Source organism: Nanorana parkeri, unplaced genomic scaffold (genome assembly GCF_000935625.1).
Source record: "Nanorana parkeri isolate BGI_ZX_2015 unplaced genomic scaffold, ASM93562v1 scaffold70, whole genome shotgun sequence".
Classification (NCBI taxonomy): Eukaryota; Metazoa; Chordata; class Amphibia; order Anura; family Dicroglossidae; genus Nanorana; species Nanorana parkeri.
Window position 1 is genome coordinate 400,200 of NW_017306338.1, and position 19,788 is coordinate 419,987.

At 43.1% G+C, this 19,788-nt stretch overlaps 1 protein-coding gene across 1 annotated transcript in view; it reads right to left on the bottom strand.

Moving 5' to 3' along the window:
- The window catches only part of ZMYM4 (zinc finger MYM-type containing 4), an 86,797-nt gene that overhangs the window by 32,974 nt on the left and 34,035 nt on the right, over positions 1–19,788 (bottom strand). Inside the window, 5 exon segments of the mRNA XM_018576595.1 lie at positions 6,107–6,415; positions 6,619–6,737; positions 9,486–9,633; positions 13,694–13,906; positions 13,998–14,172. Coding sequence (XP_018432097.1) covers positions 6,107–6,415; positions 6,619–6,737; positions 9,486–9,633; positions 13,694–13,906; positions 13,998–14,172 — 964 coding nt within the window.

A 19,788-nucleotide genomic window follows, 5' to 3' on the forward strand; every position in this document is an offset into this window, starting at 1 on the left:
GACAGGTCCTCTTTATGGAGACATCAGGGGTCTCCAAGACCCCTAATGTCACCTAGGACCCCCCAAAAGAAGCTGATGAAGCACAGATCTGCTCCATCAGCTTCTTTGCAGCTTCTGAAGCTGGAGAGTGACACAAGAATGCGGAAGTGATGTATTATACAACACTTCCGCATTCTTTCAGAGTAGAGGGGACCGGAGGGAGCTCGTGTAACGATCTCCCTCTGATCCCGTGACACAGGCACCATGCTGATCAGGGGGCTCGCACCGGGCACAGCGGAGCCCGGGATCAGCAGGACAATGGCGGGGGGGGCAGCAGAAGGGGGGGCCCGCACCGATCGTTGCAAAATACAAGCGATCCGCCGGCTCTACAGCCAGCGGATCGCTTGTATGTTAACAGGCACCGCTGTCTGTTTTTAAATTGCGGTCATTTCCCGCACGCGCGAGGGGGCGTGTCTGAGCAGACGTCTAAAGACGCCCGCTCAGATCTAGAGAGCTCTGGGTCGGCCGTTTTTTTTACTACGGCCGGCCCAGAGGTGGTTAAACAAAAAAATGCTGCATAAAATAAAATTCCATGAGCATTTTAATATGCACGTTCAAGCAACGATGGAAGTGGTAGTTCCTTGGTTGGGGAGTAATAGTGTGCATGCTTTTTGGACCAGTATGTGGGCAACAATAGCATGAGGTATATGGAACTTTGTCATTCATAAACATACTTATTGGAGTACAATAGAGATGTGGAGGGTTCATTACTACTTACTTTATTCAAAAATACATTAAAAATGGCTGTCCAAGCCAGTTGTTGACTGAGAGTGCACTTCATAACTTACCTGGTTAAAAAACCACATGCATTGTATCCAGTCCAGTATAAACTATATCTTGCTCTGAGCCCTGTTAAATGAGGTGTTCTCCAATCCTTGAAATGCATTGGCTAAAAGTCTAACTTATTTTGGAAGAAATCTTTATCTGGTCGATTAACTTTCAGGTGTGGCACTTCAATCTCAAGGTGGCCATACACTTTACAACCATCACAATATGGCCCGTTCGGCAGTTGTTCGGCACACCGGCCCGTTCGACATTCGTCTCCCGAGCATCATTCAAACCAGCCGAAAATCTTACGATTTCCCGCGATTCTCGTACGAGAATCGTGCAGTGTATGGGCACCTTTAGACTCTCTCTTACAAACCAAGGAAACAGTGGAAAAGCTGCCTGCCCAAAATTGAGATTGTTTAGCCAAATACTATTACCCCTTGAACAATAGGATAATCCTTAGGTTCCAGCACTACTCTTCCATTTATTCCCTAAAACGTCAACTATGACCATGTAAAAGGGGGATTTATGTAACACACTTTTATGTACAATTTCCAGAGATCACCAATAGTCTATGCTCATCAAAGAATGCATTCAGATTTTTGTTAAAATCAGGATTTTTCCTTACCTGTAAAATCCTTTTCTTGGGGTATATCACAGCACATGGAGAGTTAAATTCTTTAATCACTGGGAGGTTCAGAAGCAGTCCAACAGAGGGGCAGGCAACACAGCTAATAACGGCTAAGAAGCAAGGCCCGGCACAAGCACCCAAACGGGGAATAAAACTAAAAACACAGCAGTGCCCGAATCACAGGGCCACCTGAAGGACCTCCAGACTAAAACTGGCATCCGCAAAAGGACTCCACGTGTACCAGGTAGAATTCGGCAAAAGTGTGCACAGAAGACTATGCGGTGGCCTCACGGATTTGGGAGACCAAAGACTGATGCTGAAACGACCAAGAAGCACTAACACTTCTTGTAGAGTGAGCAGTGACCAGAAATATAGAAACTTTCCCCATCGGCTCCAAAGCCTGGTTGATGGTCCGGTAAATCCACCCAGCAATGGTTAAAAAGGAGGCTGGTTGCCCCATCCGGGAACCCCCTGGGATGTAAAAGTAAATGTGAAGACCAATGTGCAAACACTGAAAGGAGATTTAAAATGTTATGTCCTTGTTAAGGTGAAGGGCAGAAACCAGCTTGGAGAGAAAGGAGGCCTCAACCTAACTAAATCCTTATAAATGACTAGAAAAGCACATAGCAAAATTGATGGCTACAAAGTAAGGACACATTGTCAGTAAGGGCGGATATTTCTGATCGGTTAAAAGGGCAGCTTCTAGAAGAGAATCACCAAAGCAGATATCAGACCCTTGATAGTACTCAAGGCCAAATGCTGGCTCAAGACAGACTGGAGTACTTCCTTGGATGAAACTTCCTGGCCATGCCTTCCAGGTGCGATGAGACCTTGTGGGAAGTCAACTTCCTGGTAACAGATGACAGCAGCGCCTTTGTTCCTCAGGACTTGGGCTTGAACAGCCATGCCATTAAGGCCAGCAATCAAGAATGAGGGTGGCATACCAGTCCATGTGACCACAGGTCTGGGCAGTAGGGAAGTGCCCATAGAGAGTCTGCCAGGAGTTTGTGTATATCTCCCTCCTGGGTCAGTCATAAGCAAAGAGGTTCAACAGAATGTCTCAATCCTGCAAAGGAGGTGAGGAAAGATTTTCAGAGAAGGGAAAAGTAGATCAGGTGGAAAATATTCCATGGAATAGCAAATGCATTCTCTGCAAATGCTCAAGGATACCTGGTCCTGGCAACAAACCTGTCTAGTTGTTGAACCTGGATGCCATGGGGTCCAGGTCCAGTGACGCCCCATCTGCAACAAAGGGCTCGAAACACCGTTAGTTGGAGCATTAATAAAATCGGGAACCAAATGCAGAGGTAGTCCACCTGCCAATTTTCCACGGCTGTAATGTGTGCGGCGAGGACAGGGCCGTAACAAGTAGCCAAAATCAGGTTAGCTTTCTACTAGAAACATTTGACTTCTGATGCCTCCTGATAGTTGGTGTAAGCCAAGGCCATAACACTGTCCAGCTGAATCCTTTTCAGATGATGGAGACCATCGAAGAGTTCTGAGCTTCAAGCTATTTAAATCAGGAGTTAAAACCCTCATCCGACTAGGTCCCTTTAACCAAGGACTAAATGATAAAGCCTGTTTCTCCCACCCAACATTAAGCTGCAACGGCCTAGAGAGAAACTGAGCATAGGGTACTGCCTTAAAAAGGAGGCAATTTCAGGGCCAGAACCTTCATACAAAAGTGAATGGTCCAACATATCCTGGACTGCAGGGTTCGAACGTGAGTGGAGAGATAGCCTGAGAAACAGGTTGTCTAGGTATCAAATTTGGGGAACCCCCAGGAGAACACCAGGGGTGCTATGGACAGGCAGAGGGCAAAAAAAAAATGGAAATCTTGTGTGCCCAGAGCAAAATGCAGGTAGTGATGGATGTCAGGAAAATTGGGGACGTGTAAATACGTATCCATGCTGTCCACTTCTAGAAAACCTTCTGGGCGAAGCGAGGCAATCACAGAGAAGGCATATTTTATCTGAACCCACAGGAACTGATTGATGATCTTTAGGTCTAAGAAAGGATGAATCCATCCATTGGCCTTGGAGACAATTGAACAGTTTGGCGTATTCTCTCCGGAATGGGCATTATGGCCCCCTTAGAAAAAGACTGACTTAGGGCAGCAAAGAGATCTGCCCACATTTGAGGAGAAATTGGATAGCAGGGAGCTAAACTCCAATATGTGACATATGGATACGACACACTGAACACAGGCGTCGAAAATATCCATCACCCAGGGTGCAGAGAAATCTGCAAGACATCCACCAACTTGTAACAGAGGGCTTACGTTCCATTTTAGCAAGCTTGAAGGATCAGGTCTTGCGACGGAATTGCATGTCCCATTTAGCTTTGGAACCCAAGGCCTGTGAAGGACAAAAAGGGACTTTTCTTAAGGGAGGGAGCAGAAGACTGCTCTAGGCATCTCCGCAGACTAACACTTGAGCCAAAGGATCCACAGCGTGTGAAATGACAAAAGGCTCATCCTACACATCTGGCAGGCAGCATTGACCAGGCCTTCCACGCAGTAGTAAAGGGCAAAACTCAAGCGGTTTAAGAACTTTGGGGTCATTTATGATAGACCTGGGGTCCATGGCCATAGTCTTGGACCAAATTGACAAGGCCTGACATACCGCCAGAGTCAACCGCAGGTTGCAAATAAGGCCTTAAAATGTATTCACACTTTTGCAGTAAAAATGGAGAAAACCTCCACTATTTTTTATGTGTTCCTATTAGCATAGGATACCTAAAACAATAAAAATTAAAATATTTCCTACTTTATAAAGGATCTCTATTTAGCAGGCCTTTGCAATCTTGACTCTAAATTTCAGTAACCAAAAACGGTCTGACCTAGTAGAAAGAATTAGGACAAGCTAAGCTCCCCCTCATTAACATACAATGTTTTCAGGGTTATACCCTTTGTTAGGACAGACAGTCTTGCACATCTGGTTTACAAGTGATAATGAAGTCTACCAGCACAGTACAGACGGGGTTAAATATTTGAAACAAAATCCCCCCCCCCCCCACCCCCCAACAATGTTTTTATGTTATGTGGTTGGGAACATGTAACAGATATAATGTAGGTATCATCCCAATTTGGCTGCAAAAGTGGAAATACACTTTAAAGGGGGCTTCTAACCTTTTGTTTGTGTAGTCCTTGAAAAAAAAGATACTTCCTCTACGGGTTAAAAATCAAAGGAGCAAGGTAGAAAATTGTCAGCCGAACAATACCTGCATCCAGTCAGAAAGCTAATTGAAAAAAAAAAAAATCTACTACTGTATACCCTGCTTAAGGGTCTTCATGAAACAAGTGTCAGGGTGGATCTCGAAGGGAAAAGGAGATGGGGTGCTTGCAGCCCTTATGGCCAAATGATTCAAGACAATCGGCCATTTTTCCCATAAAATCTGCCATGACAGTGGTGAACTCCCCCCTGGATATTAAGTCCGATCAGGAATCTATAAGGGTAGCAGAAGAGGACCCATATGGGAGCAAAGAGGATAGAAAGCAAGGGACTAGCAGAAATGGGTGCACCCACATCCTGATCATGGCTCTGGTGAGGACCAGCGCAATTATCAGGCTGTGTGGCCCCAAGCCTATGATGTGCTATGTATGTCTCCAACAAAACTCACGGCCAGCGGTGAGAGGGTGCCCTGTTACCAGACACTGTAGGCAGCAAAAAGTGACCGAGGCCTGGGGGAAAAAAAAAGAGCAGGGCTGTGCAGAGCTGTAGTGTGTGTAAATGGTGGTGAATGCCAAGTAGACTACCGAGGAAGGAAGCTGCACGGATGTGGTTTCGGGCCTCTAGGCAACATGGTAAACAACCATTGGCACCAAACTTGAATGCTTAAAGCTAAACCATTGCTAAAAGGTGACCATAAAAGTTGTACCAGAGTTGCAGCTTGCAGCCGACAGGGTGCTGGCTGGGGCTTACCTGAGGGGCGTTTTGGTCCCCAACACAGATGCACACCCCAACACAGATGCACACCGTTCAGCGGAGACAAGCCATCCGATCTTTGACCTACAGGTGTGCATATCACCCCTAAGTGATCCTCTGGGTCAGGGCTCTATTGAGGGATCACAGCCTTTGATCTGTGGCTTAGAGCAGCATTAGGGAAACTTGCTAGATGAATCTTAAAGAAAAATCTCAGAAAAAAAAGTGTGTAAAAGAGTATAGAGAAGGCGTCACTAGAAAAGGACACTAAGGACACTAGAAAAAAAAAACTGAGGCAGGTTGGGAGTGTAAGGAGTTATCCAGGATGTCCTGCAGCTTTTACTGATTTACCAGTGCCCAAAATCACCTGAAGGTAGCTGCATAACCCAGTGGTTAAAGAATTTAACTCGGTGTCCTGTGATGAGTGATCAAGAAATACTCATTTGCTTTCCTGCCATTCTTTTACAGAAACCATTGCAGAGTGAAATTATAATGAACATGAGACTCACATTACAATGAACATGAATGTACATGGTAAATGTTAATGAACAGTTTGCAAATCTAAGCAGCCAAACATGGTCAGATTATCTGCTTTGAAAATTATCTGTTTCCAATCTCTGAATGGTTGTCTACCAAAATTATAAGTCTAAAGTGTAATAGGTAGATTTTATTAAATAAGACCTGGGTGCATATGCCTTTAAGTGTTTATCACTACATCGTTCTATATCTAACATATGCTCTATACCTTAAAGTCCAAGAGTTCTGGCTTGGTGGCAAACAGGCGATTGCAATGCTGACACCTCAGCTTCACTGAAAGTCGAGTAAGGTTGCTCTGCTGTTGTGTCTGTGACTGCGCAGCTAACCTTTGAAGACCCGCAGCAGCCGAATTGCTGGTGCTAACTGTTGAAGTGGAGGTGGTTGATGTGGCAGACACCACAGATTGTGTACTGCTTCCAGCTTGCGTTGCTGTAGTTGCATTGACATTCATGATCACTTGGCCTTGGGAAAGAGGGACCACAGAGGAATTTACCCCAGGGGACTTGCTGAATAGATTCTGTTGGAGTAAGACAGTAGAAATTATGCTCAAGACTATTTAACCACAATGGTTTTCTTCACACCGTTATAACACATCAGGAAACCCAAGTATGGAATATTCAACACTATCCAGTGAAGAGTTGGCGAAATATTACTTTCTTTGGTAAACCAAATAAGACAGACTTCATGTGTAGAGTCAGTTATAGTTAAGAGAAGATTCACCTGAAATGAAACTACACAGTTGTAACTGCAGAAATTCCGAATGCTCCCATCAGACATTGCCAAATGGTACTGTGGTATGGCCATGGTTTTGCAGCTATTACACTGAATCTGTACACCTGTGGAAAACAAATATGTAAAGATTTCTCAGTGTGAAACAGAACTGGCATAATTCCTTATTGTGATCAAAAAAAAATAATTAATTTAACTGTAGTTACTGTGTTAATTTAGAAGAAAAATAAATTTTCAGTATAATACCCAAGTATTATCCAAGGACAAAGATATTATCAGTGTTTGCAGGGGTACAGCTAAACATCTTCTACATAATTGCTATAGCCATTATGCTTTGTGAAAATAAGAATATTTCTTTGAGGCATGCTTTATCATATGTTTGTAGTCACCCTTTACCCTTACAGGTAGAATAGTATCTCATGGCTTTGGCATATGTGGTAAAGTCCATTTACACCTTTGTAAGTTATCAGCATTTATTGTGGTAATGTAGAGGTGCAGTGATGATGTACATGTGTGCACATTTTCATAACTCACATTGCAGGCTTTCTTTAATAATTTATTTTTTAATTACATTTTCTTTTGGCCTGAAGGCTAAAAAAAATTCTAAATGTTCTCCAATGGAACTTCAGTCAGAGACCAGGGTGTCAGACTGCAAACAGCTGCCCCCCTCCCTGGTCACCCACTGTAACATGATTACTAAACACCAGCTCTGCCTTTACACACAATACACTGTCCTTGAGGGAGAAAGATATACACAGATTGCTTGCACAGCGACAGCCACTTCTATGAGTATATGAAGAGGAAAGCCCCCAAAAAAGGAAGTTTATGTGTTCATATACAGCAACTGCATAGGCCTGCTTCATGTTTACTCAGTGTACATTGTTGACATATGTTTGGTTTTTTTTAAATACAAAAGGTGTAAAAGGGCTTTAAGGCTAATTCAACTGTATAACAAAATAGAAAACTGAAGTTGCATTGAAATGTACGAAGTATTTTACAATTTAGGTTATCATTTCTGGGTAGGAATGACTAAAATTCTGGACAGTGGAATACAAGTGCTTCTGACATGCAAATATTCGATTTTAACTACAGGGGCTGCTATTGAGATAAATAGCTTAAGTACACTGCAGGTGCACTCAGTACAAAATACTTTAACCTCTTGCCGTCCGCCCGTAGTAAAAAAAACGGACGGACGGCACTGCTACATCTGCGGGTTGCCGTCTCCAGGCGGCAATTTTTTTCTGCTCGCGTGCGCCCCCTAGCGGGCACGCACGGGCAGAGAAGACCCGACGATTAAACACACCCGTTACCGGGTGTTTCACATATAGGCGATCAGCGGGTCCATAGCCCGCCGATCGCCTATATGTGCTCGTTCGCATGAAAAATGGCCTGGATGGGAAGGGGGTTTAACACCACGGATGTCAACTGGTTAAACACCTGTGTGAGGCATCTACATGAAACACAACTCTAAAAGGTGCCCATACACCTTACGATTATCGGACGAAACTTCTCGTCCGATGATCGAACCGTCCTACGATTTTCGTACGACGCCCCCATCCTGCCCCGATTATCGCAAGGTTCAATTAGCGGTAGTTAAAAAAAACACCTGGACGACTTGTGGTAATTGACCGCAATTATTTTCGTTTGCGCATGCGCAGTGTTAATCGTACGACTTTTGACGGACGGAAACGCCACCAACCATGCGAACATTGTACGATCGACCAAAGTTTTCAAACATGCTTGACCGTCAAAAGTCGTACGATTGTACAGTACTATCGGTCGGGCACTCTATTCACACGTTACGATTGTCGTCCGAAAAGTCGATCGCATACGATTATCGTACGATAATCGTAAGGTGTTTGGGCACCTTAAAAGTCAACACACTTTTGAATCTACTTGCATCCACAGCCTGACCTTACATGCTTACACCTGCAACTCTTCCCAAGATCTAATTTAACTAAGGGCAGATTAAAGGACAATAACATATTCCAAATAAGTCAGTTGCTGAACCACTACAAGGCTCAACTTAAACACTGACAGATACAATATTCAGTTTGTAAAGTGTGTACTGGATCTTAAAAGTAGTATTAAACTCTCAAACTTTTTTTCAATAAAGAATCCAAATCAAACAAATACAAATTGTCCAGCAAAGTATTTAAGTCAATTTTTGACCAAGCACTTACAGTTCGCATTTTTCTGAACAGATCCAACTCTCTCAACCTCAGCTTCCCTGAACCCCCTGTCCAGTACAAGATCACAAGGGATAGAGCAGGATCTATCAGCTGTTCATCTACCAGCATTGAGAAGGCAGGAAAGAGGAGCAGGAAGTGGTTTTCCTTCCTGTGCGCTTTTGGAGACACACACAGCTTACTAGCACACACACAAGGGTGGCTCCATAGGCCCCTGCCAGGGAAAGGGCCCATTCACACCTTGCCCAGACCAGCATGTTTTTTTTGTCTGGTCCAAAAATACATACCCAATCATTCCTATGGTAAAAAGTGAGACTAGTTCACACCAAAATGTTAACAAAAACAAAAAAAAAAAAAAAGGTACTGCATGCACTATTTTCTCTGGTCTGGAACGCACCAAAAGGGATGTAAATGCATGCAAATGCATAAGAACACACTGAGATGCACTACAAGTCATTTGAGACTAAGAACCTGTACAAGAATGCATCAAACGCACATGACCTGGAGATGGTGTGATCAAGCCTAAAACGGGATATCGGGGACATAACTCGGGACCAGCATTTCAAATAGCTTAGTAACATTTGGTCTGTAATATCACTTTAAGTCTGAACACCTGGGACCTTATGTCAAATTTAAAGCAAAAAAAAAAAAAAAAAGTCCCAATATTTGATGAAGTCACACTTTGGACCCTGTAGGCGGACAAACAGTTCACAGAACAGTACAGTTCAGTGCGACCCATGTTGTTGGTATTCTCAATCATTTCTGCTGAGGAGCGTAATGTTTTGCACAGAGCACATGGAGTGATTTTAGCAGATTTCTGTTAAAAAAAAAAAAGTGTGCATTAAAACAAACTCACAACTGTAATTTGAAGTGGTTAGCCAAAAGAACCAAACAAGCTAATAATCAGCAAAGCATTTAGAAATGTTATTTTTAATCACTTCATTTCAAGTTTAAATGTTTTCAAAAGTGCGTGTGTGTATACTTACATGACAATGGTTTCCCAAAGCACTATGGGTTAGAGACAGTGAGGGGAATTTATCAAAACTGGAGCAGAGAGAATCTGGGGCAGCCCCCCAGTATGGCAAAAAGCTTACTGAGCTATCCAATAGGAAATAAAAAATAATTCTGTTTTCCAAAAGGGCTGTTTTTTTAATTAACTTCGACTTGGCACCATGTTTACCATTTTAGTATGAGTGTTGCAAGTTATCACTTAGTCACTTTCACAGCTGCTGAAATACGATAAAGTGGCACCAGATATATTTGAATTTAACCACCCGACATTTAATTACAACGGCCGGATGTGGGTGGACGATATAAATTTAATTTCAGTACAGCGTTGCATGACTGAATATACGTCAGTCAAAGTAGCTCAGCGCTGAATATGGAAAAACGGCCTGGACGGGAAGGTGGTTTAAACACCCCAGTCATCAAGTGGTTAAAGAATAACTCTGGGTAGTTAAAAACGTAAGCCTTGCATTGGGGCTTCCCTCGCACTGCAAGGGTTAAATGCTCATTTTGGTCTAGAGTAAAAAATGTAATTATGAAAATATACTCACCCGAACCTTGGCCCTGCAGCAGTGACCGCTCACCTCTCTCGCCCTCTGCTATGTCCATCGGCATCCTCCGGTATAATACAAGTCAATGGACTCGTATTACACATGATGTCAGCAGGGTTTAGGCTACTGGAGCCCGGGGGAGAAGAGGCTGTGGAATCAGTTAGGAAGCCAGGTGGGACAGAGGTTTGAGTGAGTATATCTTTTATTTTACTCCCTAGATCAATACAAGCACTTAACACCTGCAGTGCATGGGGTAGCCCCACTGCAAAAGTTTAAGGGAGTTGTTCTTTACTATTTGGCAAAAGATCTAGCTTTGAATAGTATACGGACTACAACACAGTGCAGTGAATTACAGAAATTGCAACACATTAAGGTGCCATTACACTGCACGATCGTACGATAATCGCGGGAATCCCACGATCGTACGATAATCGTGCAGTGTGAAGGAAGGTGTGCGACCGTTTCTACTGTACGGTCGCACGTCTTTTGTCTAAGGAGCATGCTAGAAAACCAGCCGAAAATCTTACGATTTTCGGCTGGTTTGAATGATGCTCGGGAGACAAATGCCGAACGGCACCCGAATCAGGAAAGATTTTCACTGCTCTAATTTGATCTAGCTTTCCCCAGTATAACAAACCATTGGTTGCATCAAATATGGCTCAGAATACCATTTCCCACAGTGCCTCCCTCAGGTATTTAAGGCAGCAAATTTGGCCAAGCAATTCTTATTTAGCTCCAGATATAACCGACAGTTTTGATACTTGGCAGAAGGAATGCCTCTGAAAAAAAAATATCACAATTTATGTTGAAAGCTGCACCTGATTATATGCTTCCAAAAATGTTGTACTCTCCATGAAATCCTTTTCTTGGTATCCATTGAGGGACACCGGAAGTCATATACTGTCGGATTACACTGCCACCAAAAAGGAGGATTAAACACTGGCAAGCAAAACATCTGTAGGTCAGCCTAGGATAAACCCTCCTCCACCTAGCAAGCCTCAGTTTGTAACAAGCAGCATAATTATAAACACAGAGGACTGGGACTATTGTTCCACAATCCTATTTTCGTTCTCCTCCATTGAAGCACACATCCAATCTTGTCCACTGAGATTGGGGGAAGTCATATACTGTAAAGATGTCCAAAAGCAATCTGATTGAGGGGCAAAACAGCTAAATCTGCTAAAAAGCCCCTTTGTTCCCTGTGTGTGTTGTACAATAGCCAGTGCTCCGAGCTCTCTGAGTTTAGTGTCACTTTAACCCCTTGGTTCTCCACTGGTGGGTAGTGAGCCAAAAGTGGGTCACGACCCCATGTTCAGTGGGTCACCGCATGCCTTCCACTTTTCTAGGTGAGAGGCTACTCAGCCTCCCCCTAGCGCAGCACTGTCAGTTCTCAGGCCAAGCAGCCATTCAAAATATGCAACTCGATGCCAAGTGTCAGCTTGAGGTGGGGTGGGATGGGGCCATGGCCACGAGGGAGCTCCATCCATATGTGCATTGCTTACAACTCCCTTGCATGCTCTGTAGAGGTACCTGGACCGGAGTGACATCACATTCTGGCTCCTGGCACCTCTACAGGGCACGCAAGGGAGATGTGCAAGCACTGCACATATGGATGGAGCTCCATCACAGCACAGCAACCCCCACTGGACCCCAGGCTGAGGATCCACTCCAGTTCCCAGAAGATGTATCCGTTAGTGTTTTTGAGGGCCGGTTCACACTAGTAGTCCTGTGCGATTACCATACTGTACCACGCAATCGCACCTACCGTGTATTCTGGTGTTGGAGGTGTGTTGTCATTTGAATGGCACCCCAAACACACCTCCCACTCTGTTCAATTGCCCGCATCTGAACGCTCTCTATTACAATGCCGTGCGTTTCATTGCAGTGCAACTTGGGTTGCGACTTAATGACCAAGGACAAATGTGGGTCCTGAGGTTACACAGGTTGAGAACCACTGCTTTAACCCATTCTGACACAGTTTGACAGTTTATCGTTACAGCCATAAAAGGACAAAGAGCAGTGCCCACCAGTAAAAACTGGGCATTAAGGAGGGATTCCTATGGCTGCTCAGGAGTCTCTTAAGATAAACACACCCTCTATTGAGCTTACGGTTTTCTTGTTAATCTGGGTCACTGATTGGTCTGCAGTGGGTATAGATCATGGCTTTAAATAGTCTCTGTGAAGGGAAAAAGTTCCATCACTTGTTTAGGTGGTGTCCAGGACCCTTCAGCTTGCTTTCAGCCTGCATAGCGGGAAAACTCGAATAGCAGTTGTAATGGAAAGGTTTTTGCAGAGGTTCTGAAAGACCCAGATATCAGTTTCCTCAGAGGGTGCAGAATAAAAAACACCCAGAAGAGTTAGGAGAGTTTGAGCTAGGTTACCAGTTGCAGAAGGCATATTCTCTCCATGTCTAGATACAGAGAGACCACATGGTGATGATTCAACTAAGCTCAAGGTGCAAGGCCTCAGGTACTCACAAACGTAGGCAGCTGGTAGCCGATGAGCGTCTAAAAAGGCCAGAGGTGACCAAAGTCGCTGCAGACGAACAGCACGAACGGCCACAGATCAGAGTTCCATGTGTCTCTTGCAAATTAGGAGTGGGGAGATGCTTTCTCAATGCTGAATGGCGAGAAAGAGCAAGGAGCATATGCATAGCAATTCACCCAGCAAATGTCAACATGCAATCCCCAGTGTTAAACCCTTTTGCTGGTGGTGGCTGAAAATGTAAAGGGGCCCAGCGGTGCAATTAACGAGATAGCTCCCTGCTCCCTGTCCTTAGCCCAATCAGCTTACTCAGAGTGTTCAGAGACGGGGCAAGAATTGCAGCAATGTCAACAAATCTACACCTGGAAAACATTCCATGTCCAAACTTGTTGCGAGAACGGGGTCTGGAAAGTGCCTGACGTGGAACCCAGTTGCCTGAAGGTCATTTCCATACTAGTCCCCCCATAGGAAAGGTCAATTCAGATAGCGGTCATATAGAGACCAGCTCAAACAGAGATCCAATGAGAAATCTTGATTAAAGAAAAAACAAAAAAAAGCTAGCAAAAGAATGGTTAGACTTTTCCCAGCAGAGTTGAAGAAAATACATCTTAAGACACTAGCAATAACTGAGGCATGCTGGGTAGAGAAGGGGTTATCCTGGGCTGGCCTACAGGTTTTTTTTGTTTGCCAGTGTCCCATTCTCCAGAAGGCAGAAGCATAACCCAACAATATAGGATTTCCTATGTCCCCCAATGGATGAGAAAGAAAGGGCATGTTATTTGGCAAATTAAATGACAAACTACTTTATTACAAAAAAAAATAATCGATGAATCTTACCTGTTTGAAAGCAGTAACGCAAGCTGAACTGCAGAATTTCTTGCACTGACCATCAATGTTGAGCAAATGGCACTGGCCAGAACCGCTGTAACAGTATCCCCCACAGTTCTCACAACAGTTCATTGTAAGGTTATTGGCAGAGCGAAATTTAGAAAAGCAAGCATCACTGCAAAGCTTATGCACCACATTTTGATAATTTACCTCATGCCGTATCTAAGACAAAATGAACAAATAAGTGATGAGAAAAATGACGCGATTATGGGAATACTTCAAATAAATAAATATTAACAACGTAGACACTTACAACAGCATTTTTTAGACAAACACTGCACTTTGTGGAAATGCTATTGGTATGGATGGTGACAGAAGCTTTCCTCTTGATCTCATAAGTAGATAGGCAAGATTGGCTGCAAAAGTCCTTACTGCCACCAGGCTCATCAAACTGAGCTGTGATGACATCCTTGGGATTAGCAATCACTCTGTTAAAACAAAAAAAAGGTGATGTGAATAGCACAGAATAACCAAAACTAAACTAAGTATTCACTAGTAAACAGAAAGATCATGATTCCTAAATATCTGTTTGCCATGTTAATAATTTACAGAATGCTTCTACATTTAGAACAAGATTTTGAAACATGCACAAGTTCAGAACTAAAGATCAGCTCAGTTTAGTAAATAAAAACAGCAAATTGATTTTCCACCAATTTGGAAAATAATTATCATTAACAATTGTCAGCTAAGAAAAAATGTTAATGACAAGTTATTACGGGTAACAGCTGCACAAATTGGTTTGTGCTGGGTGGTGTAGTTGTGGGTGACAGCTTTAACCCATTCACACCTAGGCATTTTGTTGCATGGTAAAAATGCGCAAAACAAGATATCCCATTCATTCCTATGGTCCCTGTTCACACCTGAGCATTTTGTCGCAGGCTGTAAAACACCTGTTGCTGAAAAAAAGTATGTGAGCTAATTTTTGGCAGATTACAGTGTGTTTTGTCCCCATAGACTCAATAATAAACGTGCAACATCTATTTTTACACATTTTACGGGTGTTTGCCCATTTACATCAATGTGTCAATCTGTCCGCTAAATGTATGAGTTAATGTACGCACATCAAAACGCTGTCGCCTAGGTGTGAATGTAGCCTTAAAATTTGCTATAAAATCTTAATCTTTTCAAAATTTGACACATGAAAGTAAAGAAAAACTATTCCAAGGAAAAGTTTTTTTGGCTATAAAATCCCTTTCTTTCATGTCCTCAACTCTGACTATTCTGCAATTTGTCGTTATGCGGCTAACTACATTAGGTTTTGGACACCAAGTTAAAAATTAAACAGGTGTCAACCTTCTAGTAGCTATACCCCACCCCTACTATTCAGCCTCAATTGTAGAGAAGCAGCAGGATACAGAGGAAGTACATCCTCATGCCAAAAAGTGGGCAACAAGACCAGAAGATTACACGCAAGGGAGGGAGGGAGCTGTGTGCATAGAGAAAAATGATTTTTCCCCCCCCCCCTTTTATTGAGGGACACCGTCTCAAAATTGTGCAAAAGCCTGTGGGATTTCCAAAAGCAGCTCCCAAATGAGGGGATACTTTTTTGTTTTTAAATTAGTGTCCAACGCTCCTATGTCTAGCAGCAAAACCACAAGTTACAGAATATTTAGAGCGATGTCCCTCAAACATGATTTTTATCTTACCTGTAAAATCAGTTTCTGGGAGTACATCACAGGACACGATAATATAATTCAACGGAAGGATTATTCAGCTACCTTCAGGTGAGTGAACATGGACCGATCCATCAAAGCTGCAAGATAGCCTTGTAAAACCCCACACTCTCCCAGCCTGCCTCAATTTTGTAGCAAGTAGTACAAAATCGGAAAATTATATACCTACCTATCGGTAATTTGACTTCCCTGACGTCAATACATGACAGAATACGGATGGGTATAGCTCCGCACCTTAACCAATTACAGGATCAGTTATACTAAAAATGAAAACACGCCCCCCCAAAGCAACCATTCTCGTAACAATACTCAATGTGGAAAATATGGGAGGGCCCTGTATGTTGCCATGTATTAGTGTCAGGAATGGAAAATTACCGATAGGCAAGTATACAATTATTGTTTCCCCAACACCAACATGGCAACATACGGATGGGACATAGCACGGCAAAACAAGGGAGGGCAATACTGAGATATACATTTATTTGCACAACTGTTAAACACATTTAGAACCAAACTTCACCATGGTCAAGACTCCTGGATAGATCCTGTAATGCAGCAGGAACACGGACCAGATTACTGTTTTCCAAAAAAAACTGGAGATGCACCGCTAAATTCTGTCCATAAGTATGAAATCCTTCAGTAGAGTGAATCCAGAGATTGATTTGTGGCTCCATCTTCCGAGAGCCTTTTTCTGATACCGCCAGGAAGAGGAACAGATCGACCTAACAGAAGAGGTAACCTCAATGTACTTCTTGAGCATAGCAGCCACATTTAAGGCATGAGCTGAAACAAAACCTAATTCTGGACTATTGGCAACAATGATGTCCAATTTAGATGGAAAGATTTTCCAACCTTTGGATGATGCTGGGATAGATCTAGAATTACTCTTGTCTGGGAAATGGTAACAATAAGGTGGTTTGCAGCCTAAGCTCAACTATCCAAGACCCTCCTCCCTGAGGGGAGTGCTGTAAGAAATGCTATTTTACATGATACTGTCCATACTAAGTAAGTGTGATCTAAAGGAAGGGAGGGAAGGAAGAACATATCCAGCACTATTTGTAAACCCAAAAGGGAAAATCAAGCGACCTTTCTGAAGAGTAAATTCTTTCACAAGCCCTTAAGAACTGGCTTATCAACTTATGAGCTGCCCATTGTGTCTCAGAAGATGCGGAAAGAGGGTACTGACACCAAAGTACATATTGCCTGCCTGAAGAAAGTCCAATATATTTGTCATGGCAAGGAGAAGAGAGTCCAAAGCCTTTGAGCGTGCAAAGTCTATGAACTTTTTCCACACTGTGGAATATGTGACATATTAGTAGGTGAAGAGGAGTAACCCAGACAAGCCAGTCTTCACTACCAGCCTCCAAGCCGCTTAAGGCAATTTTGGATGTGATTGGATGTAGCACCTGCTGTAGAAGGTCTAAATTTTTAGGATGACTAGAAGATTCCAGGGTCAGAGTCTACAAGAGAGGGAACCCTGCAAAGAAAGGCCATGGCAAATGATTGCCATCACCCTACCTGGATAATTGTGGGTCCCATTTAGGAGTCTGAAACCATTGGGAGCGAAGGAAACACAAGCATAATATCCACTACTTCTGCCATTGGAAAGTACACTCTTGAGAAGAAGCGTCTGCACTTCGTGCTTTTAGAGGTTGCCATCATATCTGGATAACCCACTTGCTGCTGATCCACAGGAACATAGTGATGGCATGGCTTGGCTTTCCCGTTGGCGATCCCTTTAAATTTGATCAGAGCCTAAATTAAGATGTTACCGTGGACTGCCAGAGTATGAGCATGCTGAACTATCAGCAGGATGTCGCCGCAAAGAGTGGAATACTTGAAAGCCTTGTTCACGAAGGCAATGACTGGATGTAAACGACCTAGGACTGTGGTGAGACCAAAAGGGCAGATAAACTGAAAGTGGAACTTTAGAATGGCAAGCAAGACATTTAAGGAAGTATAGGTGTACAGGAACGTGAATGCACATCTGCTGGGCACAACATTCCATAGCCTGTTGTTGGCTTCAGTGTTTGACTACAGTGATTCCATATGCAATATCGGAACCCTGATCCATCTGTTTAAAGCATTCAGAACTAAGACTATTCTTAGGTCTTCTGGTTTTCCCACTAGGAAAAAAATAGAAGATAAAAAGCTTAACATTTGTTGTGACTGTAAAGATTACAGAACACCATTAGGAGATGTGTAAATAAAACCTGGAGCTTTGCTTAGACCAGGGAATCCTGATGGGAATTAAATGGATTGGAAGATAAGAAGAAAATCCTGACAATGTCCATCTTGAACCAATAAAAGGACCTATGGATTCTAAACAAGACATGCTCAAACTTGCATAAGCTCCCACAACCTGGGACTTACTGGGCAAGTTCAGTCAGAGGAACTCTCAAAAGGACTTTTGTTTCTCCAGGGAGGGAGCAATCTTTGTTTGTTCAAATGAAAAAAACGATGATTGTGAAATTTAGATATTGTTGTGTGTGGCGAGATTTGCACCAACTCAAGGTAACTGCAGTCTGGTTCTGTGTTCTTTGGCCAAATATGGATTGCCTTGAAGTCAGAGCCATTACTGGCATACAGGTGCTCCAGAAAAAGATATCAACTTTCTTTACTTGTATAAGGTGTCCGTATGGCTAACAAGTCAGATGACTGTTGCATAGATCATTGAGGTTAAGCTCAAGTAACAAACCTAGTCTTGAATGGGCATATATTCCTCCCTACATATAGCCTTTTTAACCGCCCTGATTAGGGGATGACTAAAAGGCCCATGGTAAGGGAATCCTTGACGATGAATTATCACCCAAGACATACGCTGGCAATACTCTGAAACCGACTGCCTTCTGGCTAGAGGAGAACTTGTAGTGGATGTAGCTGCTTGACTGGGCTAGTAAGTGACAGTTCATAAAGTACTTCACATCCTGTTTAAAGCTTCAAATCTCCACCTTTCTGCCTATTTACTGCTGCCCCTGCAGGGGAAACTTGGTACAGCATCCTGCCAGAAGATAGCAGGCCCAGCACTGCTCTAAGGCTGTACATGTGATGCATTCCGCTAGCTGGACTCTAATTACATAGTTACATAGTTACATAGTATTTGAGGTTGAATAAAGACATTAGTCCAAAGGTCTTGAATGTGTAGCAGCCTTATTAAAGCATGAAGAGGACCTTTCATGCTAAATGGAGCAGCTCACTCTGTCCTTGGGCTGCAGTGCTGGCAATAGGGCTGGAGAGAGTTATAATCCAGAAGCCCATGCACGTACACTCTGAGAAGCGGTGGTGGCAAAGGACTGGAGAGATATATAATCCATTAACCTGTGCACTCTTATGAACAGTGCTGTAAATAGGGCTGGAAAGATGTACAATTCATTTGGGCCATGCAACACGCACTCTTTTTTTTTTTTTTTACATACCTAACTGACCCTCACCTTAAAGAATGTAGCTGGTCTCCTAGGGGGTGTAAATGCCATCTGGGAATTGAACACATGATTCTACCTTTGCTGTCACAGATAAGCTGAAGGGGACTGATGATTAACCACTTGAAGGCCATAGTGTTTCACCCCCTTCCTGGCCAGGCCATTTTTCAGTATTCAGCGCTGCCGTACTTTGACTGATGTTTATTCCGTCATGCAACGCTTTACTGAAACGATTTTCATACCATTTTTTGGGGACAGATAGAGCTTTCTTTTGGTGGCTTTTATTCACCACTGGGGTTTTTATTTTTTACTATATAACAAAAAAAGTACCCTAAATTTTTAAAAAAAACATGTTTCCCTATAAAATGTTATGAAACATTTTTTTTCACCCCAATTTTTTGGTAAAATATAAAAGTCGGGGTCACGTCGGGTAAATAGACACTAAACAATACCCGTCAGAACCTGCTAGAACTGCTATAAGTTTCATTTAAACATTAACAGTTCGGCAGCATTATACTCTCATAAAAGGCACAAGATTCAAGCTGACAGAGTTAGCAAACACATTTCTGTAAGATCCAGCTGAAGCTTTAGTAGCAGACCTACAAGTGGCAGCAGCATGCTCCTCAGCAAGCACCTGAAGGGACCTACAAGTGGCAGCAGCATGCTCCTCAGCAAGCACCTGAAGGGTTAAAGCACCACAAGCAAGCTAATGGATTCTTCAGGCAATACCTGTAAGATTCAGCTAAGGCATTAGCAGCATAACAGAATTATTATTATTATACAGGATTTATATAGCGCCAACAGTTTGCGCAGCGCTTAATGATAGAATGATATACTTCCCTGCAATGCACCTTGAGGTTTAAGCACACATGGAAACTGAATGGATCTACAGGCATAATAACAGATATTCAAAAAGATTCGGCCAGAGCAAACAGCACTGCAAAGCCATTGG